A 27552-nucleotide genomic window follows, 5' to 3' on the forward strand; every position below is an offset into this window, starting at 1 on the left:
CCCCTCCCCCATGGGAGGAGCGGAGAAAAGGGAGCATTGGGGTGGGGTGAGGTGGATAGTGGAAGCACCAAGGGTGCACCTAAGAGGGTGCTAGAGGTAGAGAATAGAGTTTTCCGACTCCAAGAAGGGGGTGGTCACAGGAGTAGGGAGCTATGCTGGATACAGAAAATGATGAAATCTTTGAAAAGCCGACCCGGGGGCTCGTGGCCGGCCCGAACATGCGATATTTTCAGCGACGCTATTTCAATATGGCCGAAGTGGCCATGCACAACACGGCAGACGACCTGTGGGTAACCTACCTGGGCAATGTGTACAACCTCACCTCGCTGGCCAAGGAGTACAAAGGTGAGGCGTGAAGAGGTGTGGGGGGGTGTTTTGGGGGTGGGGGGGATAGGATATGATACCGAGCTACTATCTCCCCCGCTTCCTCCCCGCAGGTAGCGTGCTGATGAAGCCCATTCTGGAGGCAGCAGGACAGGACATTAGCCACTGGTTTGACCGCAGTACCGGAGATGTGAGTGCCAGGGTCCCCTGGCTGGGGAGAGTGGGGTCGTGGGCAGAGATTTAGAGCCTCCCCAACACGGCGTGGAGGGGTTGATCTGTGCCTTTACTTCCCCGAAGATCCGAACGCACATAGACCCACTGACTGGCTGCCTGAAGTACTACACCCCCAGGGGCCGCTTCGTGCACATCCCTCCGCAGCTGCCCCGCTCCGACTGGGCCAATGACTTTGGGCAGCCGTGGTGGAGGAGGAGCGAGTATGAGGTGGGGCTGCTCTCCTACAAGACCCGGCTCATTCGCATCATCAACACGCTTACTTCTCAGGAGCAGACGTTGGAGGTGAGAAGCCAGGGGGTGGGAGGGTGGGAATGATCGGGAGAAAGCCCCCACCCCCAATGGGGAAGAGAAATCGAATCCTCTCATCGGACCCCCTAGGCTGGCTGAGTGCCAGCCGGCCTGGAGCTCTTTTTCCCCCTGCATATCCTCCAAGGTTAGGGAATTTGGGGCAGATACCTTATCCAAAACATTCCTAAAATTCTTCCAGTATGCTGAAGATAACTAGAACTGGTCTCTTCAGTGGCCACTCAGGCAATAGAATGTCGAGAACTGTGGTTCCATTTGCATGCTGGAAGTCGTAATCGTGCTATAGACAAGAAAGTTGTCTTGAGCTACTAGATGATGATCTTTAAGGAACCAGAACCTTTGATTTTGGGAATGGGGAATGATGCATTCTGAGTTTTGTAGTTTACCAAATTAGTTTTTTGCTAGAGAAGTTGTGATTGTGAAGATAAGGCCTAAAGGCTTCTATAGTCTGGAATGTGTCTCTTGGGACTGACTGTTGCATTCCAGGACTTGTAGGCCTCTAAATCTGTTGCACATTAAGAATTCTATCGTATCTCCTCAGACTTTTCTTTGCCTTACCTGTGGGGTTGCCTTTATGGGATCCTTCCAGAACTCTGGCCCTTTATCTAGGTGGGGGCACTGGAGACCATGTGGGAAATCCTACACCGATATCTCCCCTACAATGCTCATGCTGCCAGCTACACTTGGAAATTTAATGGTGTCAACCTCGATATGGACAAGACCCTGGAGCAAAATGGGATTGCAGATGAGGATCAAGAATTTGACCAACTTAACATGGACCCAGAGCTGTACACACCTGCCTTGTTACTATACTTCAATGATGACCTCACTGAACTATAAGGAGATATAATATGTAGACTAGAGAGAGAACAGGGTGTATGGCTCAGTCTCTCTGAACTGGGGAAAAGGGGGAAGCCTAAATCGAGTTCTTCATCCTACTCTTGAACTCTTAACTCTTAGCCTCTGCTTTCCACCAAGGCCCCATATCCCGTGGGAACTCAGGAATACTTAGCTTCCATTTTATATAAAACACTGAAGATATTGGGATTTTTTTTTTAGTCAGGACCAAAGTAAGATTAAGTTCACCCAAGCAGCTTCTTTAATAAGGTGAGAGTACAGGAAGATTTGGGGTTTTCTTTTTTCTCTCCTGTGAAGAGGTACTGAAGCAAGCATTTGGGAAATAGTGAAAGAATCTTGCCTCAAAGTGAAGCATAGAGGCAGAGCAAGGACTTTAGGAGGACTAGGATACAATAAGAATTTCATAATCTGTGCCCATAACTGGGCCATCTGTTCCCTAGGATAATCAGGAATAACCATGGGTTTGGGGAAAGTTCTTGAAGCACATTGAAACTGGGAAATGAACAAACATTTCTTGAGCACCTACTTTTTGAAAGTTCCTATGCTTGACATGGATCACAGAGAAAAAGGAAACATCTTGTTCTTTTTTTTTTTTAACTTTTTCTTTTTTTTTTTTTAAGGCAATTGGCATTAAGTGACTTGCCCAGGGTCACACAGCTAGTAAGTGTCAAGTGTTTGGTCTGAGGCAGGATTTGAACTCAGGTCCGGTGCTCTATCCACTGCTCCGCCTCGCTGCCCTGAAACATCTTGTTCTTGAGCAGCTTACATTCTATTGAGTGTAAGAAAAACCATGTGTGTGACATCATCCATTGAGATTGGGCGTGTGCTCAGTTCAGCTAAATGTCATGCAGAAGCACTTACCTATTCCACTTATTCTCCCACTACATCAAATACCATATTCTGTCTGTCTCATACACTGAGATGAGGCTTTTGAGCAAAGTCTTGGATGCATTCTGGGGCTATGTCTGTCTTGCACTGGGAACTGTTAGATCTTGAGTGTAGTTAACCACCTGTTTTACTTGGAGTCACTGTTAGGAAAAAGATTAGAGATTCCATTCAGAAGCCAGTGGGAGCTGGAGAAAGGAAAGGTTTCAGCTAAGCAGTGGATGTAGAAAGGAAACAAACCCAGAAATGACTGGAGAAAACCTGCAAGCAACTTTCTCCTCTCTTTTCATTTAGACTTTTCCTCTAGGGACATGGTGAAGTAGGTATTTTTCCTACTTTGGAAAAGGGTTGGATGAATGTTGGAGATATCATTAGTAGAGGAATTTGAGAGCGGGGCCTACACACTGGGGAATATGCTATTGGGAAGGAGAAATACTGGAGAATGTGTTTAAGAATGGGAATGTGCCAGTGGTGGGGGCAAATGGGAAGGAAGAGTTGATTTAGAAGGAGGTGGGAAAGCTAATGGAGAGCCAAGGGAAACTTTACAGGTTAGTTCTAAAATGTACAGAAATGTCTTCTTTGTAAGCTCTCAAAGAGTGAGTCAAAGTAATTGGGATAAGGTAACTCAACCCATGGCCAACTATCTCCTGAAAGTCAAGAGTGGAGGGTATCTCGTTGACCCAAAGGAGCTTCAGGGTAAAATGAGAGAGAGTGGACTTCTTCCCAGAGTGGGAGATCAGTATTTTCTCCCCATATGAGAGACAGGCAAGGAGGTGGTTGGTATAGAAACACGAAGAGAGCTAGTTGAGCTCCTGTCAGAGCTAGATGGGAGTTTTAAACATTTTTCCCCCCTTTGGGCCAGTGGATGGGGTGTGTTCAAGGAAGCAAAGAGTAAATAAAGATGTCTGTATTGTCCTCGGCAATCTCTTTTATACTCAGCAATATTGTAGAATCTATTCTCAGCTCAGCAGAAGCACTTAATCTATACTACCCATTCCATCATTTCATCAAATAATATAGTCCTTACATATTTTATGTATATCTGCTCTTAACTAAACTGTAGGATCCTCAAGGGTAGAGACTAGATTGGACTAGATTATTTATCATTTTGTATCCCACCTACCCTCATACCACCTAACAGTTCTGAACACACAATAACTATTGTGGGCTGGGCAGGTAGTTCTGAAATTTGAACAAATGAAACATTCATGAAATCCATCTAAAAGTTAACAAAAGGAGACATTTAGCCATGGTAGAGAAAGGATATATAAAGCAGTGAAGGGATGTTCAGGATATAGCATTGATGCAGTTGAGCATAGCCTTTCTGTGTCAGTGTTTATCCTGCTAGCCCTTTGTCAAACAACTGAGTAGGGAGCTCCAGCCTCTGGAGTCCTGGCTGTTTTGCTCCCAGTGAATAGGAATAGATCAAGTCTTAGTGTTGTTCAGTTGTTGGCAACTCTCCGTGACCCTATTTAGAGTTTTCTTGGCAAAGATACTGGGGTGGTTTGCCATTTCCGTCTCCAGCTCATTTTACAGATGAGAAAACTGAGGCAAATGGGGTTAAGTGACTGGCCCAGGGTCACACAGTTAGTAAATGCCTGAAGCCAGATTTGAAGTTGAATCTTCCTGATTCCAGGCACAGAGCTCTATCTACTTCACCACCTAGCTGCCTTATGTCTTAATACCCTGAGCCAATCAAATCCTGAGGACAGTTTCAGTACCTTTTAATGAAAACTAGCTTAACTTGGCCCAGGAAGTGGAGACCTTAGAATATTGCTCTTACTATGGTGCTAAATAAATACTTTCTAATGAATGAATTTTTGTATGAATTGGGAATTGGAGAAATGGAGGTAAGATTGTGGAATGGACACACATGGATCCTCTTTTCCAATGTACCTTCTAATTTCTTCTGCTTATGTTTCTTCACCACAGTCACCACCACCCTCCCCCCAAACCATGGTTGAATCGTACAGTGAACCTCAGGGGCAACCTGCCTGTCATTGCTTTTCTTTGGCCACCAGGTGGAGACTGTCTCCTCTGGGGCTGGAGGAAGGAGAAACGAGAATCCTACCAACAGCTCGATAGTATAACTTTTATAGGTGGGATGTAAAGAGAGAGGAAAACAAAATCAGAGGAGTGTGTACGTTGGGGGCTCAGAGAAGGGGGAGTTTGGACATAAGATGAGAGAAAGGGGGAAGACTAAGTTCAGAAAGATACTAAGGCTTATGGGAAATAGAATCTAAAATGGATGAATTAAAAAAAATTATTGAATGTCTGGTATGTACAAGGCACTGTTCTAAGAGTTATGGTAGATGAAAAGACTAAAAACCAACAGTCTTATTGTGAAAAACAAGATATATGTACTAGGGGAAAGGGCACTGGATTTAATTTCTGCCTTTGGGTTACCTTAAGTAAGTTATAACCTCTTAGCCTCAGTTTCCTCATGTAAAATGAGGGGGTTGAATTATATGATCTAAGTTTTCTTCCAGCTCCAAATCTGTCATGCTGTGGGAAAATAATAAATAATGCAGATTAAATAAATGAAATCTGTCACATGTGGGGAAATGAAATGAGGCAACAAATTGTTAAATGACAAATGAGCAATACAAACTGAGTTTTCAAATTTAATTAGTTGTCATACCTCCTGTAAAGATCATTCTTTGACGGGAGGTGGTATCAGGACCAGGGAACCTACACTAGGAAGGTAGATGAGTGAGAAAACAAATTGAGGTCCTTGGAATTCCACACCAACAGCACCAAGGTAGTTGGAGAGTACTCAATAGGAAAGAAGGCAAACTCTTTGTGTATAAGGATTGTTTCATTCATCCCTAGTGCCTAAGTCCAGAGTAGTAACCTGATAAATACTTGCCAACTGATTGATAGGTTTTTACATTTTAGGACGAAGTCCCTTGCACCCCAATGAAGCTGTAAGAATGGATTCTGCAACCTTGGGAAATAACCTAGAGGATAACAGCCTTTTGAATTGAGGGAAAAGCAAGAATGGGAAGAAAGTTTAAGGTAGAGCTACAGGGGTAACCCCACCCTAAATTACAGATCTTTAGCCTTTGTGGAATGTATTTTTTTCCCTTTCTAAATGACACTGGTTATCCATTAGCATGTTATAGGATCATAGATTTGCAGTTGGAAGGTACCTTTTAAGTCATCTAGTCCAATCTCTTATAAGAGATGAGAAAACTGAGGCCCAGAGAAATTGAATAATTTGCCCAAGGTGTCACAGGTAGTAAGTGGCAAAGGTCCAGGAGAGGAGGGACTAAGACTGGTATAGAAATACTGATGAAGACTTTTAGTTGGAGGACAAATTTCTGGAGAGAGCCTCCCTCTCTGGTGATCATGCCTGTGGGTAAGGGCCATTAGGAAATAATAACATTTTTCTGTGAATTTTTGTTAAAGGAAGTCAGTTTTCCCATTGATCTCTACTATAAAATGAGATGTCTTCTTCAATGGAAAATATAATCTTCAGAATGTTAAAATGGGGCAAGTTTTTGAAAATGTTTTAAATGAAAACTAACAAAAACTACTAATATTCAAAATAATGATAATGCTGTGTTGGTACTGCTATGGTACTTCTGTGAAGCTGTAATTTCATCAGTGTGGGTGCTTTCACCCATACAGATCAAAACCCAACCATGCCTACATATCTTGTGTGACTCTAGTCCACTCCTTTAAATACAAAAGAGGGCACACCTAGAATGAAAAATAAATCACAAAATGAAAATATTTAAGTGAAAACAGTAGCAGTAACTCTAGCAGCATACCTACCTTACCCTGCCTTAAAAGGCCTATCTCCTTATCCACTCATACATTTCCTATATGATATTCCTCTTACTATTTCTGGTATGTAAGTCATTATTGAAAATAAGTTCTAAACTACTTGCATTTTTTCATTGCCTTTTCGAGTCACTGCAGTTTTGATTCTTCAGAGATAGTGATGGTCCAAGATTCACAGCCATTCACAAGTACTGCTGGGAGAATATCTGTGATAAAAAACATGGTTCTTTTATATAGCTGATTCAAATGAATTAAGCAGAACCAGGAAAATAATACCTATGACAATATAAGTGGAAAAGACCTTCTCCCCACAATGAAACTGAATGCTATAAAATTATATCAAGTTTGACCCCAGAAAAGACAAGAAAATGTACCTCTTTCTCTTTTTGGCAGAGGTGGAAGACTAGGGTATGGAACATTGTCAGATTTGATTGATTTGTTAGTTTTGATTAGTAATTCACTGGGCAGGGGAAAAGGGAATGACATATTTGGAAATGAAGTGACATGAAAGTGAAAGATATCAATAAAAATTTTGAAAGGTGGGTTTCTACACTAGGGAGTCTTAAAAGCATTGCACAATTTGCCAAATGCAATCTAGCTCACCCACTTTTTCCTGATTCGGTTAATTGCCCATCTGCAGTGCCTGTACTGTGTACTGATGAACTAACTCAGTAGATTGGCCATCCAACCTCATATGCAGAATCACAAATTTAGCACTGTTAAGGTATCTTAGACATCAACCCTCCTCATATTACAGATGAGTAAAATGAAGCCAAGAGAAATTACATGATTTCCCAAAGTCATACAGGTACAGCCACTGTTTAAATCTAGGACTTCTGACTCTAAATCAAATACTGCTACATCATGCGGCCTCTAGAGAATAAGCATTTTTCATCCACTTAGTTTTCTTATATGGATTGTTAGGCTGATCTTTTTTGAGTAATCAGCTCTCATTAAGAAGGTTTCTGTAACGTGTAACCTATATCATATTGCATGCCTTTTCAATGTGATGGGGGGAGGGAGAGAATTTGGAACCCTAAAATTAAAAAAAAAAATGTTGAACATTTTTACATGTAATTGAGGAAAAATAAAATACTAATATTTTTAAAAAAGGTTCTGCAATATGTACACTGCAATCAGTACAATCATCTTCAAAAAGAACTTTACCATCTATAGGGAATCCCATTGCTATTTGGACCTTGTCTATGACATTTGCAAACAGCTTTCGTGGGCATATATTTTGTTTTATACCTTGTTTGACAATAATCAGGAGGATTACATCTGTGATTACATTTATCCAAGAATCTTGCAGTAGGATTGTAATACTTGCCTCCTGGGCGCTACTTAGAGAACACTGCCATAAGAGATGCCAGATCCCAAAATGACTGATGAATAAGACACTATCCTAGAGCTCATCAGTTTAGTGACTGTTTTTGAACTTGCCTTTCTGAGACAAGGGGAACAGAGAAACAGCTATTTCATCTTGTGCATAGGGTATGTGGGAGGAAATGTGGTAAGTAGGATCAAAAGGTATATGATCTCTTGGTGCCTGATCCCCTGCCTGAGACTTCCATGAGTTGTTGGGCAATAGTAATCAGAATTCCTATAAATATATACCATAATTTTTATGTATCAGGGTGGAAAGATTATCCCTCCAAAATAAAAAGGTGAGAAGACAGCCTTCACGTATAACAAGGTTGACCTAATCATATTGAGCTTTATCCAGGCAGTATGTTTTTATATTTCTTTATTATGTAATAAAACTTCACTATATTAATCAGCTGAGCTCAGAGCCCTCACCAGTTCATTATATACTATTTTAAAACTTGAGAAACAATTTTTTCCGATAGGTTTGCTGTCAGACCCATCCTAATTCCAGTCCATTTAGGGGAGAAATAGATAGGAAAGACAGAGATGTCCCCCCACATCCAGGCAAAGTGACCAGTGCTCATTTCTGTTGTTTACCACCCCCATCATATCATGTGTGTCCTCTGATTATAAATAAAATATGGAAGTGGCCTATACCCTTGTATAGTTAATATCTGAGCTAACAGGAAGAGGTTTTTATCCTGAGAAATGCATGACATCCCTGCTTCAACTAGCTGAGACACCTTGTATAGACTGGAGTTGAGCTACAAAAGGCAGGATATGCAACAATAGCTAGCAGGGATGGAAAGATCAAGGGTTTCATTGAAGATGGGGGAGAATATATATATTAATAGGCAGTATGGAAGCAGTAAAGGGGAGAGATTTAAGATAAGTGAAAGAATAGGGATGATGGAAGGGGCACATTTCTGGAGGAGGTGGAATGGGGATAGGATAACTTGTTCAGGTAGTGGAGTTTGCCTTGGCTGGGAGAGGGGTTACATCTTCATGTGAGACAGGGATGAAAGAGGACATAATAGCAAAAGGCATCAGTGATACATGAAGATAGAAGAGGGACCTCTTGGTGAATGGCCTTAATTTTTTCAGTGAAATATGAGGCAAGGTTCTCAGCTGAGAAGGTGGGGTTAAGCTATGGGGGGTTTGAAAAGAGACTATGATAAATAGGATAATGAGTTAATCTGGGTTGTGTATAGGATTGCCTAGCAGCTGTGAAGGCCCAGTTGAAATTATGTAACACATTTGTAGTGAACCCAGTCAAAATTATTTTGGGGATTTTCTCCACCTCCAGTGGGAGTGATCCAAGGCTGGGCTTGTCAGGGAACAATTGGCAATATGATATAGGGGTAAGAGACTCAAAAGGAATTGATTTACATGTGATAAATACGGAAAGAAGTGTGGCTGATGCAGAGGTGACAGTGTGGGAGAAAAATGAGGGGCTAAGGGATTGTATGAATGAAAAGCAGGGTTTGGTATGAGAAGACAGAGGGAGACGTGGAAAGATTGCACTTAGCATCTACATGCATTCGGCCTAAAACATTTGGTGATGGGCTAATGGTTCACTGAACATAAAGATGGCAATGGCAAGAAAGGGAACAATAGGGGCACTCTGATTATCAAGGTGGTCCAACATTGGTCTCTATCATCTGTGCATCGTGTGGAATAACCAATATGAGCGGGATATCTAGAGCCTCCAGTCTCCAAGGAATTAGCCTACAAGAGGGGAAAAACACCACCCCCTTCATTCCCTACCACTACCATTGAAAAGCTGAAGTGAAATTAAATGAAATATTACTTTGTGCTAGACTTAGTGCCAGTCCATGCCAACCACATTGGCTGTCCTAACCAACAAGGAAGCCTAAAACGCTTAATCAGTTTTTTCAAATGGGCAGGACCATTGGCATAACTTTGTGAATGTAATCAATCATTTTTACATTTTGGTGGACTATGTTAGTGATCACCAATATTCATAAATCCTTCAGCTGAATAGAATAGTTCTGTATGCAATCTCATTTGGGCCATTGCTGTTCCTTACTCGGTACAGCTTTGCTTCAGTTGTGGGGGTAGGCGTCCATATCCTATAAGAAAATGCTATCAGTTTTCTCAGACCCTGCTCCACTACCAGAATAATATTACGCCCCGTAGAACTATGCAGCCCAAGACTGGTAAACGGATTATATTAGCCCATTACCAAATATAAAGTTCTCACTTTGTCCTTATTACTACTGACACTATTTTGTGGTATGGCACTGGCATGCCTGCTTGGCATACCACAGCTGCCACTACCCTGATTGTGCTGAATAAACATATACTTCTTTGCCTCTGCTCTGCCTCCCTTTCCTTAGATTCAGAAATCCACTTTACCTGCTTTGGCAGGAGTAGGTCAGATCTTTTATCACCTGGTGCTTTCATTTAGCCTATTACCCTGTAGTGGCAGGCCTCACTGAATATCTGAATGGGTTTCTGAAATGTTTCCTGCCTTTGATAAATGAACTGACTTCCTTTCTAGGTGGTCTGTCCTTATCATTGCCAAGTTACTAAAGGAGATAGCTCTTCAATGAAGGGAAGGGGAGGAGATGGGAGTTTTATTGCTCACTGAAATCCCAAAATTACTAAGCAAAATGTTTTTTGCCCCAAGCCTGGCTTCATTGGGAACTTAGGCCCAATGTTGAAAGCATTACATATAGATATCCTACTTTTGGGAAAAAAGATGTTTCCTTTAACCTCACATTTGCCTTTTCCCCTAATGGTCTGGGCAAATCATCATAATGAAAGCTGAGGAGGGCCTGACCGTGGAGGGATAGTGGACCTTGACTACACAGGAAAAGTTTAAAGTAATGGTGCAAAATGGGGAGATAATGGAGATGCTGCCCAACTGTTGTCAACCCATGGGTAAAAATTAAGGGATAGGTAGGACCTGGAGATTATTACATTCTGGTAGCAAATGTCCCAGAAAACATGGAATGCATGTTAGAGGTGAGGGTAAATACTATCTCAGTCTGAGAGACAAATTGCAAGCTTTTGTTTCCAGGTATCATGTTTCAGATATCTTACCTTTCTGATTTTGGTAGTCAAGGCTTCTGTTTCTGGCTACTTGGTGTTATCTTCAATTGACCTCTAGATCCACTGTGATCTACTGATTTGTTGATCATCCAGGTAACACAATTACTATTCTGGCTTGAAGTGTGTGTGTGTGGGGGGGGATTGTTATTTGTTGGTTTTTTTCTCCCCAGGCAATTGGGGTTAAGTGACTTGCCCAGGGTCACACAGCTAGTAAGTGTCAACTGTTTGGTCTGAGACTGGATTTGAACTCAGGTCCTCCTCACTGCAGGGCCAGTGCTCTATCCGCTGTGCCACCTACCTGCCCCTTTTTTGTTTTGTTTTTTTTTTAAACTTTCCCTTTAATTTTTTTTTTTATCGATAGCTCATTATCTATCACCACCAAGATTTGCCATTGTATTCCTCCCCTTATTCCTCCAAGAGAGCTAACTCTTATAAGAATATTATTTTTTGAAAAAAAAAGTTTAACAATATTAATCGAACATTCTAAAAAAAATCTAACATGTTCAGTGTTCTACACCCATGGTCCTCCATCTCTGCAAAGAAGCAGTGGGGAAGTGTCTTCTCACATGTCTTCTTTGTGCTAAGTTTGGCCATTATCATTTTGTAGCATTAAGTTTCTGCTTTTTTCCCCCTTTCCTTTTGCAGTGTTGTAGTCATTGTATATATTGTTTTCCTGGTTTTGGTTATTCACGTTGGATCAGTTCATATTTCTACCACCCATACTTCCCTATACTCCTCATATTCATTTTCTTATAGTACAGTAATATTCTATCACATTCATTTTCCACAATTTGTTCCAGCATCTTGTTTCCAATTCTTTGCTACTACAAAGTGCCATTATATTTTGGTGTATATGGGGCCATTCCTTTCATCACTGATTTCCTAAGGGTATTTAGCTGGCAGGGAAATTTCTGGGTCAAAGGGCATGGACATCCTCTTTTTGCATTATTACAAATTGCTTTCTGAACAGTTGGACCAAGTCACAGTTTCCCCAACAGTGCATTAATGCACCCATCTTTTCACAACCCCTCCAACATTGTCATCTTGAGTTTGAGGTGAAACATCAAGATTGTTTTGATTTGCACTTCTATTAGTAGTGATTTAAGAGCAGTGATTTAAGATTTTTTTTGTGTCATGGACACCTTATGGCAGTCTGATGAAGCCTATGAACCCTTTCTCAGAATGTTTTTAAATGGTAAAATACAGTAGGATTACAAAGAAAACTGATTGTACTGAAATAGTTATCAAAAACAATTTTTTAAAAATCAAGTTGCAGAACCTTAAGTTAAGAACCCCTAATTTAAAAAGTTTTATGCAGTTATTATTAGTTTGCAACTGAGACTTCGGATTTAAAATGGTGACTTAGAGAAACCCAGATGTCTCCAAAACAAAATTCTAAAAATGTACCAAAAGGAACAATTAATAAGAAAATCAAAGAAAAATATCTACATATGCTCCTCCATATAGTTTGGGACTACACAAGAAGACCGCCAGAAGCCTGTGGACACTTTTAAGTGGAGAAAGGCCAAGAATGGTGGAAGCCAAGCACCCAGGCAGCCTGTGCCAGGGGTGAAGCTACAGTAGGCAGTGCAAGGTCCAAGCAGCTCAAGCCAGAACCATAGCACAGGATGTTGTAGGAGACCTGCAACCAGAATAATTAATAACACCCAATCTGTTGGCCTGTTGGGACCACAGAAAAGGATGGAGCCAATTTTCAGTTCGAGATTGTACAAGGAAAGGAGACAGTGAAGGGGTTGAAGCTAAAACCCAAGTTGACCCAAACACTAGGAATTCTTACAGAGGATGGAATTTAATCTTAGCTAACACCAGTAGCATCCAGACCACAGAAGGGACAGGACAAAGCACAGGCTGAGGCTGACACCCTATTTCAAGCATACAGGATAGAACACAGTCTGAACCAAGTATAAACTTCCCAATTCAAAAAGTGAGGCTAAAGAAAAATAGAAAGAAAACACCAAGCAAAAAAGGAAATTTTTTTTTTGAGGCAATGGGATTAAGTGAAATCACTTAACAGTGATTCCTGAGCAAATGCTCAGGGTTACATAGCTAGTTAGTAAGTATCTGAGGCCAGATTTGAACTCAGGTCCTCCTGACTCCAGGGCCGGTGCTTTATCCACTGTGCCACCTAGCTATCCCTCCATAAGCTTTTGAGTTTTAAATTTTCTCCCCCTCCCTCCCCCATCTCCCTCCCCAAGACAGTGTACAATCTGATATAGGCTCTACATACACATTCCTATTAAATATATTTTCACATTAGTCATGTAGTAAAGAGTTAGAACCAACAGGAGGAACCACAAGAAAGAAGAAACAAAACAAGGGGAATAAAAGAGCAAATAGTATGCTTCCATCTACATTCAAACTCCATAGTTCTTTCTCTGGATGTGGATAGCATTTCCCATCATGAGACTTTTAGAGATGTCTTAGATCCTTGCATTGCTGAGAAGAGCCAAGTCTATAAATATTAGTCATTGCACAATGTGGCTCTTACTATGTACAATGTTCTCCTGGTTCTGCTCAATTCACTCAGTATCAGTTTATACAAGTCTTTCCAGGTTTTTCTGAAGTTTGCATGCTCCTCATTTCTTATAGCACAATAGTATTCCATTACATCCATATACCACAACTTATTCAGCCATTCCGTAGTTGATGGGTATCCCCTCAATTTCCAATTCTTTGCCACCACAGAAAGAGCTGCTATAAATATTTTTGTACATGTGGGTCCTTTTCCCATTTTTATGATCTGTTTGGGATACAGTCCTAGAAGTTTGAAGCAAAATTTTTTAAACATGGTTTGGTCACAAGAGCACCTGGAAGAAATAAATCAAGAAATAAAAAATGAAATGAGTTATGTAAGGGAAAAAAAAAGAATAGGACAGAACCCAATAGCAGGTGAGAAGCCACATGGAAGTAGGGAACACCCTAGAAAAAAAAGGAAGAAATTAGAACTCAGTAGCTCCCTGAGACAACCAAAAAAATCAGAACAAAGTCAAAAGACTAAAAAAAATGAATAAAATGTAAGGCTTATACTATAAAACCAACTGATCTGAAACACAGGGTAGTAAGAGATAATTTAAGAATCACTGGATTCCCTGAAAATTAGGAACAAAGGAAAACCTGGGCATCACATGTCAGGAAATAATAAAAGAAAACTATCCAGACCAATTAGAAACATAGGGGAAAGTAAAACTAGAAATAATCCAGGTCCTGCAAGAAACTCCAGAAAATGCTCAGGAATGTCACAGCCAAAAGTCAGAGCTTCTAGGTCAAAGAAAAAGTTCAATTACCAAGGAATCATAGTCAAGACCACAAAAGACTTGGCACCTACTACTAAAAAAGAGAAAAAAATCTTGGAATAAAATATTCCCAAAGGCAAAAGATAAAGACTTACAACCAAGAATAACTTAAACTGCAAAACTGAGCTTTATCTTATAATCTTTTAAAAAAATGAACTTGTAAAAAAATAGATTTTCAAGCATTTTGAATTAAAAGACCAGAGCTGTATAAAATCTATCAAACATTGGAGACAAGAAAAACCTAGAAAGGCAAATTATATTTGAACAATGGGGTGGACTAAATGATGATAGAATGCTTACATTCTAAAGGGAGAAGGAAATCTCTTTATTAAGTGCCTACTATGTGCTAGGAACAGGGCAAAGTGCTTTGCAAATAGTGCTCCTAACATGGGGAGAAGAGACAAGTGCTCCGTAAGAATCCTACTGGCTTCTAGAGTCACAGTGGAAATAAAAAAAAACAAAAATATGGTCTAGGATGGCCTGATTTCATATTTTTTAAAGAGAAGATAGAAAAGGTATAGTAGGAATGAAATGAAGATTAAAGGGAAGGAACTTGATATTTTTCCTAATTAGAGTTCTTGAGAAGTACATTATAAAAACATGGAACACAGGGGTAGGGAAAGAGAGCATCTCATAGATTTCATTTTTATCTGACCTGGGAAAAGGCTGAACATAAATGCAAATATTCTAGAAAAAAACAGATCAAATTCAGTCAGTAAATCAGTCAACAAATATTTATTAACCACCCATCATGTGCCAGGCACTGTGCAAAGTACTGGGGATACAAATAAAAGGCAAAAGACAGTTCATGCTTTCTAGGAGCTGAGACAACATGCAAACAACTATGCACAAATAAGATATATACAGGTTAAATTGAAATTATTCAACATAGGGAAGGCACTAGCATTAAGAAAGATAAGGAAAGGTTTCTTGTAGGAGGTCCTGTGGGACTTGAAGTCAAGGAAGGCAGCTAGGTGGTACAGTGGACAGAGTTTGGGGCCTGGAGTTAGGAAAACTCATCTTCCTGAGTTCAAATCTGGCATCTTACTAGCTATATAACCCTGGGCGAGCCACTTCACCCTGTCTGCCTCAGTTTCTTATCTGTAAAATGAACTAGAGAAGGAAATGGCAAACCACTCCAGTATCCTGGCCAAGAAAACCCCAAATGGGGTCACGAAGAGTCAGACAAGACTGAAATGACCGAACAAAGTGGAAGCCAGAAGACAGAGATGAGGAGAGAGCAATCCAGGCATGGAACACAGCCAGTAAAAATGCATAGAGTTGGAGACAGAAGGGAAAGAGAATTTTATGAATTCAATAGTTTTCTTAATTTCAGTTTTTTTTAATCTCTCCTTTGATTTTTTTTTGTTTTTTTGTTTTAGGCAATTGGGGTTAAGTGACTTGCCCAATAAGTGTCAAGTGTTTGGTCTGAGGCCAAATCTGAACTCAGGTCTTCCTGACTTCAGGGCCAGTGCTCTATCCACTACACCACCTAGCCGCTCCGATTTTCAGAATTTCTAATTTGGTATTAATTGGGGATTTTTAATTTGTTCTTTTTCTAGCTTTTTTAGTTGTATGCCCAATTCATTGATCTCCTCTTTCTCTATTTTATTCATGTAAGCATTTAGAGATATAAAATTTCCCTAAGAACTGCTTTGGCTGCATCCCATAAGTTTTGGTATGTTGTCTAATTATCGTCATTCTCTTTGATGAAGTTATTGTTTCTATGATTTATTGTTTGACCCATTCATTCTTTAGGATTAGATTATCTAGTTTTCAATTAATTTTTAGTCTGTCTTTCCATGGCCCTTTATTACATGTAATTTTTATTGCATCATGATCTGAAAAGGATGCATTTAATATTAGTCTTTCTGCATTGGATTGTGGGGTTTTGTGCCCTAATACATGGTCAATTTCTGTGTAGATGCCATGTACCGCTGAGAAAAAGGTATATTCTTTTCTGTTTCCACTCTGTTTTCTCCAGAAGTGTATATCATAGCTAACTTTTCTAAAATTCTATTCACTGCCTTAAGCTTCTTTCTTGCTTATTTTATGGTTAGATTTATCTAGTTTTGAAAGGAGGAGGTTGAGGTCTACCACTAGTATAGTTTTACTCTCTATTTCTTTCTGTAACTCACTTAACTTCTCTAAGAATGTGAATGCTATACCACTTGGTGCATATGTGTTTAGTATTGCTATTATTTCATTGTCTATGGTACCTTTTAGCAAGATGTAGTTTCCTTCCTTATCTCTTTTAATTAGATCTATTTTTGCTTTTGCTTTGTCTGAGATCAAGATTGCTATGCCTGCCTTTTTTACTTCAGCTGAAGCATAATATATTCTGCTCCAGCCTTTTATCTTTACTCTTTGTGAATCTCTCTGCTTCAGATGTGTTTCCTATAAACATATAGGATCACGGTTTTTAATCCACTCTGCTATCCACTTCCATTTTATGGGAAAGTTCATCCCATTCACATTAGTTATGATTACTGTGTCTTTCTCTCCATCCTATTTTCCTCCATTTATACTTTTTCTCTCTCCTTTCACCCTTTCCCTCCTTGCCAGTGTTTTGCTTCTGACCACCACCTCCCTCAATCTGCCCTCCCTTATATCAGCCCCCATCCCTTTTCTTTCCCTTTTCCCCTACTTCCTCACCCCCTTCTAAGCACCCCCCTCTCTTTTCTTTCCCCTTTCTCCTCTTACTTCACTATAGGGTAAGACAGATTTCTATAACCAACTTAATGTATATGTTATTCCCTCTTTGAGCCAAATCCAATGAGTAAGGTTCAACTAATGCTTGCCTCCTCTCCCTTCTTTCCCTCTACTTTGCACGTCTTCATGTGATATCATTTACCCTATTCTGCTTCCCCCTTTCCTTTTCTCCCAGTACAATCCTTTTTTTAACCCCTTAATTTATTTTATCATTACATCAAAGTCAACTTATACTCACACCCTCTGTCTATGTATACCCCTCTTAAATGTCATAATAAAGATACAGTTCTCAAGAGTTACAAGTATCATTTTCCTATGTAGGGATATAAACAGTTTAACCTCATTGAATAATATGGTTTTGCTTTTTTCTTTAGGGAAAGAGAATTTTAAGAAGCAGAGCAGAATTAGGGAGGAAATAGTCAAAAGTAAATTGACTTTAACTTCAGCATATAAGTCAGTGATCAGGAAATGGACTCAGAGAAGAGAGGAAGGGAAGAGAAATAGGATCTGACCACTTCAATTTATAGAAGATCTGATCACATTACTTTTCTTTCACCACCTTCTCCTTCACTATAAAATGTATAGAGGACAAAGACTATGAAAATGTAAGAGGAAATAACGGAAAGACACAATTATCAATTATAGCTGTGAATGTGAATAAATTGAACTCACCCCTAAAATGGAGGAACATAAAAAGAAAGGGTTAGAAAGCAGAAGTCAACAATAAGCTGTTTACTAAAAACATATCTGAAACATAGATTCACAAAGAATTAAAATGAAGAGTTAGAGAAGAATTGATTTGCCTCAAGCAAATTTTAAAAAGCAAGGTTGGCAAGCATAATATCAGACATAGCAGCAGTAAAAAATAGACATGATTAAAAGTGCTATGCAAAGAAATTGCATATATATGTATGTATATCTATATCTATGTATGTGTGTATATATACACACTAAATAGCACAGCACTTAAATAATTTTAGGAAAATCTAATCTAATTACAGGGAGAAAGGAGGTAAAACTATAGGAGCAGGAGAACCCCATGTGCCTCTTTCAGAACTAAACAAACCTAATGAAAAGATAAAAATGAAAGAAAAACTTAAATAGAGTTTTAGTAAAGTTAAATAAGATAGATTTTTGGTGACTACTAAATGGGAAACTAAGGAAGTTTACATATATTAAGATGTGCATAATACCTTTACAGGCAATGACTATGTGTTAGGGCATAAAAACCTCATAAACAAATACAAGAAAAATTAGGCACATCTTTTAATTACCATAACACAATAAAAATTATTATCAGTTAAAGGCCTCTGAACAAAGAATTCAAATGTAAATAGACAATAAATAATGTAGAGAATTGGTGAGTCAAAGAAAAAACATAGAAACAATAGATAATTTCATTTAAAAAATAATGGCACTACATACTAAAACTTTTGGGATGATGCCAAAGCAGTTCTTAGGGGAAAATTTCTATTTCTAAACACTTTCATTAACAAAACAGAGAAAGAACTGATCAATTAATTGAGCTTGTTAATTAAAAAAAAAAATTAGACCAGGTTGGATTTATACCAGCAATGTAGGTTGGTTCAATTTTAGGAAAACTATAAGCAGAATATGCCAATAACAAAACCAATAAAAATTATATTTATCATATCAAAAGATGCAGAAAAAGCTTTTGACAATTATACTATCCTTTTTTATGTTAAAAAAAAATTAACAAACATAGGAATCAAAGGACCTTCCCTTGATAAAGTCAGTAGTATTTCGCTAAAGAGCTAGCATTACCTGCAATGGAAAAATGATAGAAGCCTTTCAAATAAGATGAGAGGTAAGGCAGAGATATTCACTGTCATCACTATTTCACAGTTATAGGAATGCTAGCTATAGCAGTGAGAAAAAGAAGAAATTCAGGGAATAATCATAGGCAAAGAAGAAAAATATCTTTTTTTGCAAATGTGATAGAAATTCTAGAAACTCAACTTTAAAAAATTAATATAAACAATAAGAATATAAAATTAAAATAAACCCCACAAAGCCATTTTATGTATTTATTTATATATTACCAACAAATCCCAGCAGAATAAAACAAAAAAAATCCATTTAAATTACTACAAAACACATAAAATATCTGGGAGTCCACCAATCAAGGCAAACAATGGATTTATGTGATTACAACTACAAGATACTCTTTATAGAAATAAAGGAAGACAAATAATTGGAGAGGAGTTTGTTGCCAATATAATAAAAATGGCAATACTACCTGAATTAATTTCAAATTCAGTGCCATATCAATTAAATTATCAAAAGACTACTTTAGGGGCAGCTAGATGGCACAGTGGATAGAATATTGGCCATGGAGTCAGAAGGACCTGAATTCAAATATAGCCTCAGACACTGACTAGCTGTGTGACCTCAAGCAAGTCACTTAACTCCCCCCCTCCCCCAACTGCTTCAAAAAAAAAAAAAAGATTATTTTAAAGAATTAGTCAGAGGGATGTCTGTGTCACATGACCAATAGATGGAGGACTAGACATTTTCTCTGATCCTTATGACCCTTATGACCTCTCAAACCACTTTAAAATAAGAATTACAGCTTTGTCCACAGGCTACCACACCAGGAACCCTAAGGAGGTAACAACTTGAATTAACAGCAGAAAAGACTAATGCTTAATTACAACAGCACCCTTATGCCCACCAATCCCCAACTCTCTGGCATGGCTACACAAAAGAAATTTGTGCTCTGGGTTCTACTCAACAATTCCCTCTCTGCTGCTGTTGCTGCAATCTCCCCTAATCCCTGCCCTCATCCCACCATTCTGTTGGCAACAAATAACAGAATCAACTCTTGCCTTTTCTCCCCCTCCCCAGAGATGGAGGTATAGGAAAGTAGAAGCAATCTCTGCTAAAGGTAGCAGTATGCATATTCCAGCAGTGTCTGGCCAGAGAACTGAAGAATCTGGGGCAGGACACTAGTAAGTCTGTGAGGCCCCACCAGGCCTAAAGGAAAGGAGATTGGCATAAACCTGGGGCCAGGTGTACCTCCTCAGAAGTCACTTGAGGCAAATACTTAGGCTGCTGAAAAGTGAACTCCCTGGGTGGAGGCTAAGAAAGCTAATAAGACCAGTCTTTGGGGTACATGCCATCAAAGGGGAAAGAGACAGAAAGTGAGAGTTAAGGGAATATGATGAAAACAAAAAAACCGAAACTACCAAAAATCTCAGGAAGAAGAAAACCCAGTTAAAAATCTTGAGTATAAGGAGATAAATCAATAGGGAAGGGAAAATAACTCCTATAATCTCTCAGGAAGAAAAAGAGCTATGGAGAAATAGGCATAATCTATATGGATTTGGTGCTTAGAGAGACAACTTCCTCTGAAAAAGGTTTGTACCTCCACAGAAAGCAACCTAACTAAGGAGAAGAGAATTTGGAAATTCTGGGGGTGACTAGCATCCAGAAGAGTGAAAGGGCATGGACCCAGAAAGAAGATTTCATGGCAAATGGGAAAAAAATGATCATGAGGAGGGCAGAAGGTAGTAATGAACCACATAATTGAGGACACAGAATACCATAAAGTAGTACTTCTCTCTAAATCCTGAAGAATTAAAACTTTTAAGAGTGAAGCACAACATAAAAAAATGGGGAGGGATTAAGATACACAAGGCTAACAGAGGTTGTTTAGAAGAAGGAACTCAAAATAGGCATCTTAGAAGCTTTAATTTCATTTGAAATATAGATTAAAGAAAGAATAAGTATAAAGATCATGAATCAAGGAATAAAAGTCTAGAATAAACAGAAGAAAATTAATGAAGAGAACAAGGGAAAGAAATACTTTTTAGGAAAAGGTACAGAAAAAATTTTAAAAAGTAACAAAATAAGTTGAAGAATTAGGAAATGGGATTTTACTTAACTGGGAAAAAAAGAGAATTAGAAAAACTAGACAAAAAGAAAAAGTAATAAATTCAATAATACTCCCAAATTAGGGAAATGGGTTTCAAATGGGAATGGGGGGACTTGAGGGTTCAGAGAAGAGGGCCAGTGGGAATAGGGTTGCTTTAAAATATATTAAGTAAAAATAACTGAAGAGAACAAAGTTAAGAGAAACAACAAAAAAATCCTAATTTGGGGGGTGGGGACTGTGAGAAACAAATGGAGGAAAATATAAATCTAACATTCATAACTTTAAAATGTAAATTGTTTCCTTAAACAATCCAATAAGTGAAAAGTGACAGATTAGGTAAGAAAACCAAACTCCATAATCTGTGGCTTACAAGAAACACACCACAAAAGTAAAAATATACAGCAAAAGTGAAGGATGGGAACAAAATTTTCTATGTATCAGGTGCATAAAAAAATAAAGCAAAAATTACAATCATGCTATCAGACAAAGCAAAAATAAAAATTCACAACATAAAAAGAGATAAATAGAACAAAGTAAGCAAAGCCAAGACAACATTGTACATGCCTACAATGTAAATGGAAAGAACAACCTCAAAATAATGAAAAGTAAATTTGTAAAATTACAAACAATAAGTATGGCTCCAAAGAAAAGATATGAGAACCCATTCCTTTGCAGAGATGGGAGGTCTATGGGTGTGGCACATTACACATATTTTCAGACATTTTCAATGTACGGATTACTTTTGCTTTTTGTCTCTTCCTCCTTTAATTTTTATTTTTTTAATATTATTTTTATATAGGAGGGCTCTGAGAGGAGAATGAGGAAGGAACACTGGAAAAAATTCTGGTAAAAACAAAAATCCATAAAATTTTATTTAAAAGTACTAGACAAAATAATAACAATATTCATCTGGAGAAACAAAAGGTCAACAATCTCACTGGAAATAATGAAAAGGAGTGGGAAAGGAAAGGTATGTAGCAGTACCAAATCTCAAACTATAAAGCAAAAATTAAAAAAAAAAGTTAAAGTAGTTTTAAAAACTAGAAGTTGATCAGTGGAACAGATTAATTACGAAAGCTCCCAAAGCAGCAACTGAACATAACAGCATACACCCAAGGACAGCAACTATTAAGGTCTATTAAGGTTAGACTATTTGACAAAAACTGATGGGAAAAGCAGTCTGGAAGAAATTAGGTTTAGACTAGCATCTTATACCACAATAAATTGCAAATGGATACCCAATGGAAATATAAAGGGTCATATTATAAACAAATTAGAAGGCTAGCAGGGAAAGAGATAACCGTTTGCAACTATGGATAAGGGAAGAATTCTTGACCAAAGAGAGTGCATCAAACAAAATGGGCAATGTTAATTATATAAAATTGAAAATCTTTTGAACAAACAGTATCAGTTAAGTCAAGGTTAGAAGGGAAAGTTAAGTGAGAAAAAGTATTTGCATCAAATTTCTCTGATACAAATCTGACATCCAAGATAAACTGAGAATTGCTAGTCAGTCAACAAGCATTTATTAAGCATCTATCATGTACCAGACACTGTGCTAAGTGCTGGAGATACAAAGAAAGCAAAAAAAAAAAAAAAAAAAAAAAAATCCCTGCTCTCAAGGAGCTCATAGTCTTGATACAAATATAAAAGAACAACTATCCTTCCCCAATAGTACAAGAGTATGAATGGGCAGTTCTCAAGCATAAGGCAAGATTTCAACCACCAAGTTAAAAAAAAAAAAGCTCCAAATCATTAACAAGGAAAAAAATAGCAATTCAGAGGGACTAGAATGCTAAAAGCATTGTTGGTGAAAGTTTGAAGTGATCCAACCAAAAGCAAATGGAACTATGTCCCAAAAGTCAGTAATCTGCTCCTACCCTTTGACTCTGTGATACCATTATTGTGCCTAGACCCTAAAGAGATGAAAAAAAGAAGATAGAGGCCCATACGTACAAAACATTTATGGAAGCTTTTTGTTATAGCAAAGAGCTGGAAATGAATGCAGTACACATCAGTTGGGAAATGGCTGAACGAAGTTTGGTATATGAATCTAATGGAATATTGTGTCATGAGAAATGATGAAAGGGAACAGTTTTAGAGAAATCTGGTAAATCTGCATGAACTGATATACAGTAAAATAAGCAGAACCAGGAAAACTATTTATACAGTAATATTATAAAGAAAAACAACTGAAACACTTAAGAACTCTAAGTAGTGCAATTAACAACTACAATTCTAGAGGACTGATGAAATATGGTACTTGCTTCCTGAAGAAAGGTGATGGCCTCAAGGTGCAGAAAGAGACCTACATTTTTGGACACAGCTGATGTGTCAAAATACAGTTTGTTTTGCTTGTTATACATATTTGTTTCAAGGAGTTTCCCCCCCCAATTGGGAGATAGGTATAAGGGAGAGGGAGCTATTGATAGGATTACAGAAAAGAAAGTAACTGAAGAACTTTTAAAAATGCACAGAAGAAGAGCCAGAAGGAAATGCAGAAAAAACAGTTCTGAATGTTTCTCAAAAGGAAAACCACCTTTAAAATAAACTGCAGCCAAAACAGACATGGTACAATTGTAAATAATAATTAAGATTTGTAGTTTCGTGTACAATCCTTTTTCTATTTTCCTTTGCATATAGAAATGCTCATTTTATTTATCATGTATTAAGTTCAGAATAAAAAATTTGTAATTGTTATGTGTTATACAAAGATAAGGAATATATATATATATATATGTATACGTAGACATAGATACCTACACATAACACTTTTCTTTCTTTCTTTTTTACTTCCTTGGGGGGTACATGTCCATTAGTGGAATTGCTAGGTTCAACTGTATGGACAGTTTAGTAACTTCTCTTTTATAATTACAAATTATTTTCCAGATGATTGGATAAATTCATAGCCCCCTCAGAAGTATATTGGTGTGTCTGACCTCCTAAAACCTCTCCAGCATTGACTATTTCTATCTTTTATTATCTTCACTAATTTGATAGGAGGTGAAGCCTCAGTTTTAACTTCAACATTTTTGTTATTGTTCATCTTTAGGACCAATTTTTGTATCATCACCATCAAGTAGTTTCACTGATTCTCTAGATGATTTTTCTTTGATTTAAATTAGCTTTTACTATTAGCATTGTAATCCCATAGAAGATAATTGTCCAATTTCTAGTTTCTACCTACTGTTACACTTGTGGGCTTCCCTTTTCTCTTCAGTGGAGCTATTTTCCCATTTTTGATAGAGATTAATTTCCCCCGTTATAGCCTTTAATTAGTCATGTAGATTTTGGGAGGAGCACTGACAAACATATAGAGGAAGGTGATAATGACAGAGAAACTGGCAAAGGTAAAGGGAGATGAGGCACAGACAGATAAGAAGTGGGCCCATGGATAGACAGAACAGAGGGACAGATGACAGAAATACTGTCCCTAGGCACCTACATGGAAAAAGAACAGGAGAAAACCGAAGAAAACAGAGAAGTAGAGACTACAGGAAACAATAGAAAACACAATGACTATCAGAGGCAAGCAGACACTGAGAAAGTGAGAGACAGATGGACTGACATACAAGACAGGCAAAGTGACAAGCAGCCACACAGAGAGACTATAAGGGAAGAGCAGAAAGGAAATGAGAGATGCAGGAAAACTAAACTAGACAAGCAGGCAGAGACAAACAACAGAGACAGCAGGTAAGCAGAGAGATTAAAAGACTGAAAGAGACAGAGGCAGGCACTCAGGAGAGGCAAACCCAAAGTCAAATGAATAGACCGAACAGAAGAAAGCAGAGAGAAAGAGAGGCAGGTGAGCAGACAGGTGGGCAGAGAAAGTGACAGACAGAGCCAAGGACATCAGAAATTATATACCAAAAGAAAGGCAGACAGACAGATGGAGAAGGCAGATGCAGAGAGGCAGCAGGGAGAGGGCAAGCAGATGGGGGTAGTTGAAGGGATAGGCAGAGGATTAAAACAGAAATGGGGGACATGGACTGGATGAGGTAGACAGGCAAGGGATGGGGAAACTGATAGGAAAGGCAGGAGGGAAAGGGAAGAGAAAAGCCAGACAGGTGAGGGAGAAAGACTGAAGAGAAGCAGATAAATGTGAAAAGCAGATACAAAATGGGGAGGAAGCAGGCTTATGCTAAGAAAACAGACCGAAAGGCAAGGCTGAAAGGCACAGAGTAAGAGAAACAGAAAAGTAAAGCAAAGGAAAGGAAAATAGTCAAGCAGAGAGAGATGTTTGCTGACTGAAAAAACCTAATGGGGAATGCTAGTAAAAAAAAAAAAGAGACACTGAGAATTACAAGAAATAGGTAGTCAGACTAAGAGATGCAGGCAAGCAGACAGTAGCTAAATGAGGGCAGGAAACAGACAGTGGGATGCTAGCAGGCAGGTGGGGAAACAGAATGAGAGAGAGGCTGACAGACAATAGACATAGACAGACACAGATTGACAATAAGAGTTTATCAGGCTGAAAGAGAGACACAGAAGCAAGTGGATAGGCAAGCAGAGGAGAACCAACAGAGGCAAGGCAGAAGAGAGACCAAGAGATGCAGGCCAGGAGGCAGACAAGACAGCCAGAGAGAGGAAGGCAGGCTATATAGTCAGAGGAAGAGAAAGAGGCAAGCAGACATGATAATAGAAGCAAACAGGAAAGTAGGCAGGCAAATAGAAGGATAGAAACAGAGATCAAAAAGACCAGGAAGCAGGCCTATTGGTGGAAGGGAAGAAACAAGTAAAAGAACAGAGCCTACACACAGACCTGCAAGTACAGACCGACATATAAAGATGCACATACTCACAGAAGTGTTCCCACAGAAACATTCTTAAGCACCTATACCCAGAGATCTTGACATTTTACCCCAGACATACAGGGACAAGTAAATATACACGAACACACTTAAAACCCGATGCATACATGCAAAGGCAAAGGAGACATAATATAGAATACACACATGCTCTTGTGTACACTATGACCCATGTGCACATAAAGACTGATACACACAGCCAGAGCAAAATGATAAACAGATAGCGAATCCAAGAATCACTGAAAGATAACAGTTGAAGAGTTACTGAGACAAGAGACAGCGTGAGACACAACCCATGAATGAAACAGAAACAAAGGGAGAGAAGCCCACACAGAGAGACAAAAAATGAGGGACAGAAAATCCCCACACTGAGAAAAAGTGAGAAACACATATAGTTTACACAGATATACAAAAATAAACAGAAACAGAGAGCTTGAGACATAAAGAGAATAAGAAGAAAATAAAACCAAGAGGTTAGAATGGAGAGTTGGACTGAGGCTAGCAGAGAGGGAGACAAAGGACAATGAAACCTAGATTAAGAAAAAAAGAGAAATTGAGGCCCATAAAGTAAAGGACAGAACCCTAAAATAACATATTCTTGGCCCTCAAGCAAAATTATGCAAAAGTCCATCCTAGTTCCCCTGGGAACATTTTTTATGTGCATCTAAAGGGAGGCTGCTATCTTAGGTCTATAGAGGTTGCCTGAGATGGAAAGTTATGCATGCTTCAGGAAAAGGTGCAGAAAAGAGAATGGATAAGTGGGCAAAGTGAGGTCTAAGGGAAAGAAGAGAACCAAGATTGGAAAGGGGTGACTTGGGGAGCTGAAGTAATTACTAGTCCCATTCCTTCCTCTATACCTCCATAATGGCAGTCCCTCTGCCAGCAAACATTTCAGAGGAAGTAATTCTCTACTTTTATTGATATCCCAGGGATAGAGATGTTTACTGCTTCTTCCTACCTGAGTCCAGGGCTCCCTTCCTACCCCAATTGACAAGCTTTCTTGAAATTTAACTTAGCTTACTTGTTTGATTCACTTATATAGCCCCTAAAAGAGAGGTCTCTCCTGATCCCTTTCCAATTTCCCCCCTTAGTATCTCATTCCCATTTTAAGGGGGCATTTAGGTTGAAGAATTGGATGAGAAAATCAGATACAAAGGTCTGATTGCATCCTCTTCTCTTTCATTTTTCTTCACCTTAGCTAATTTCCTCTCACCTACAGTACTTCAATTTCTCCCACTTTGATGGAACTGGAAATGGGGGTGAATGAAAGAAAAAGGAGTCTGTATTGGAAAGGAGCAAATAAATTTTTTTTTCTTTTTCAGATCTTGGTGCTCCCCATCCACAGCAAAATCTATTCTCTGAATCAAGATTTCATAATCAAGTTTATCTGGGAGAAAAGGAAAATGACATGAAAATATAATTTAAAACAATTGTAAATTACTGAAATGATTTCAATAAAGAATAATCAAACATAAAACTCAGATTGAATGGAAAAAACTCAGATTGCTTTCCATTCTCCATCCCTAAAGGGTTTCTATCATTAAAAAAGAAAAAAAAAATCTTATAAAATACATAAAGTTAAATGCATTTCAACTTTAACAAGGTGTATATATATGTATATATATGTATTTGGCCAGATAAACATATATAAATATATGTATTTCATCTTTTTCCTTGACAATGCCTGAAGGGAGAAAAAAAAACCCTTCACATCAAACCACTCCCTTTCTGAAGTACTTAGGGAAAAAAAGCTTTTCTTTTGAGGAGGGAGGTGGAGAGAGAAGAGACTAGTATAGAAAAGAAAATTTTAAAATCTAGTTGGACTAGTATCTAACTAGTTAACCTTTAACAATTTATGCTGATGTCAGACTGAGCATGAGTACTGATTAATGCCCCCCCCAAATATTTTTATAGGTGTGTTGGGGGGGGAGGTTAGTCAGCAGCCATTTTTGTTTTATGCAGAAATCCTTCATGTTTC

General features: G+C 38.5%; 1 protein-coding gene across 3 annotated transcripts; it reads left to right on the forward strand.

The window, feature by feature from the left end:
* LOC114039388 (cytochrome b5 domain-containing protein 1) lies at window positions 1-27051 on the forward strand. 3 transcript variants are annotated; one of them, XM_027857113.1, is made up of 5 exons: window positions 1-345; window positions 438-514; window positions 622-840; window positions 21566-21612; window positions 26897-26939. In XM_027857113.1, coding segments are annotated over exons 1-5 (537 nt in total). In that variant the 5' UTR covers window positions 1-152; the 3' UTR covers window positions 26898-26939. The 3 variants fall into 3 exon arrangements, with proteins under 3 accessions (XP_027712914.1, XP_027712913.1, XP_027712912.1); XM_027857112.1 differs by lacking the exon at window positions 21566-21612 and having other exon boundaries at window positions 26897-27051; XM_027857111.1 differs by lacking the exons at window positions 21566-21612; window positions 26897-26939 and adding an exon at window positions 1474-2338 and having other exon boundaries at window positions 3-345.
* Window positions 27052-27552: the final 501 nt, after the last annotated feature.

Source organism: Vombatus ursinus, unplaced genomic scaffold (assembly GCF_900497805.2).
Source record: "Vombatus ursinus unplaced genomic scaffold, bare-nosed wombat genome assembly UNPS02011916.1, whole genome shotgun sequence".
Classification (NCBI taxonomy): domain Eukaryota; kingdom Metazoa; phylum Chordata; class Mammalia; order Diprotodontia; family Vombatidae; genus Vombatus; species Vombatus ursinus.

Excerpts from the sequence above, each read along its gene's own strand:
- LOC114039388 (XM_027857111.1), top strand. The coding sequence starts at position 153 with ATGCTGGATACAGAAAATGATGAAATCTTTGAAAAGCCGACCCGGGGG. Across the intron at positions 515-621 it reads TTGACCGCAGTACCGGAGAT|ATCCGAACGCACATAGACCC; the intron begins GTGAGTGCCAGG and ends ACTTCCCCGAAG. Across the intron at positions 841-1,473 it reads CTCAGGAGCAGACGTTGGAG|GTGGGGGCACTGGAGACCAT; the intron begins GTGAGAAGCCAG and ends CCCTTTATCTAG.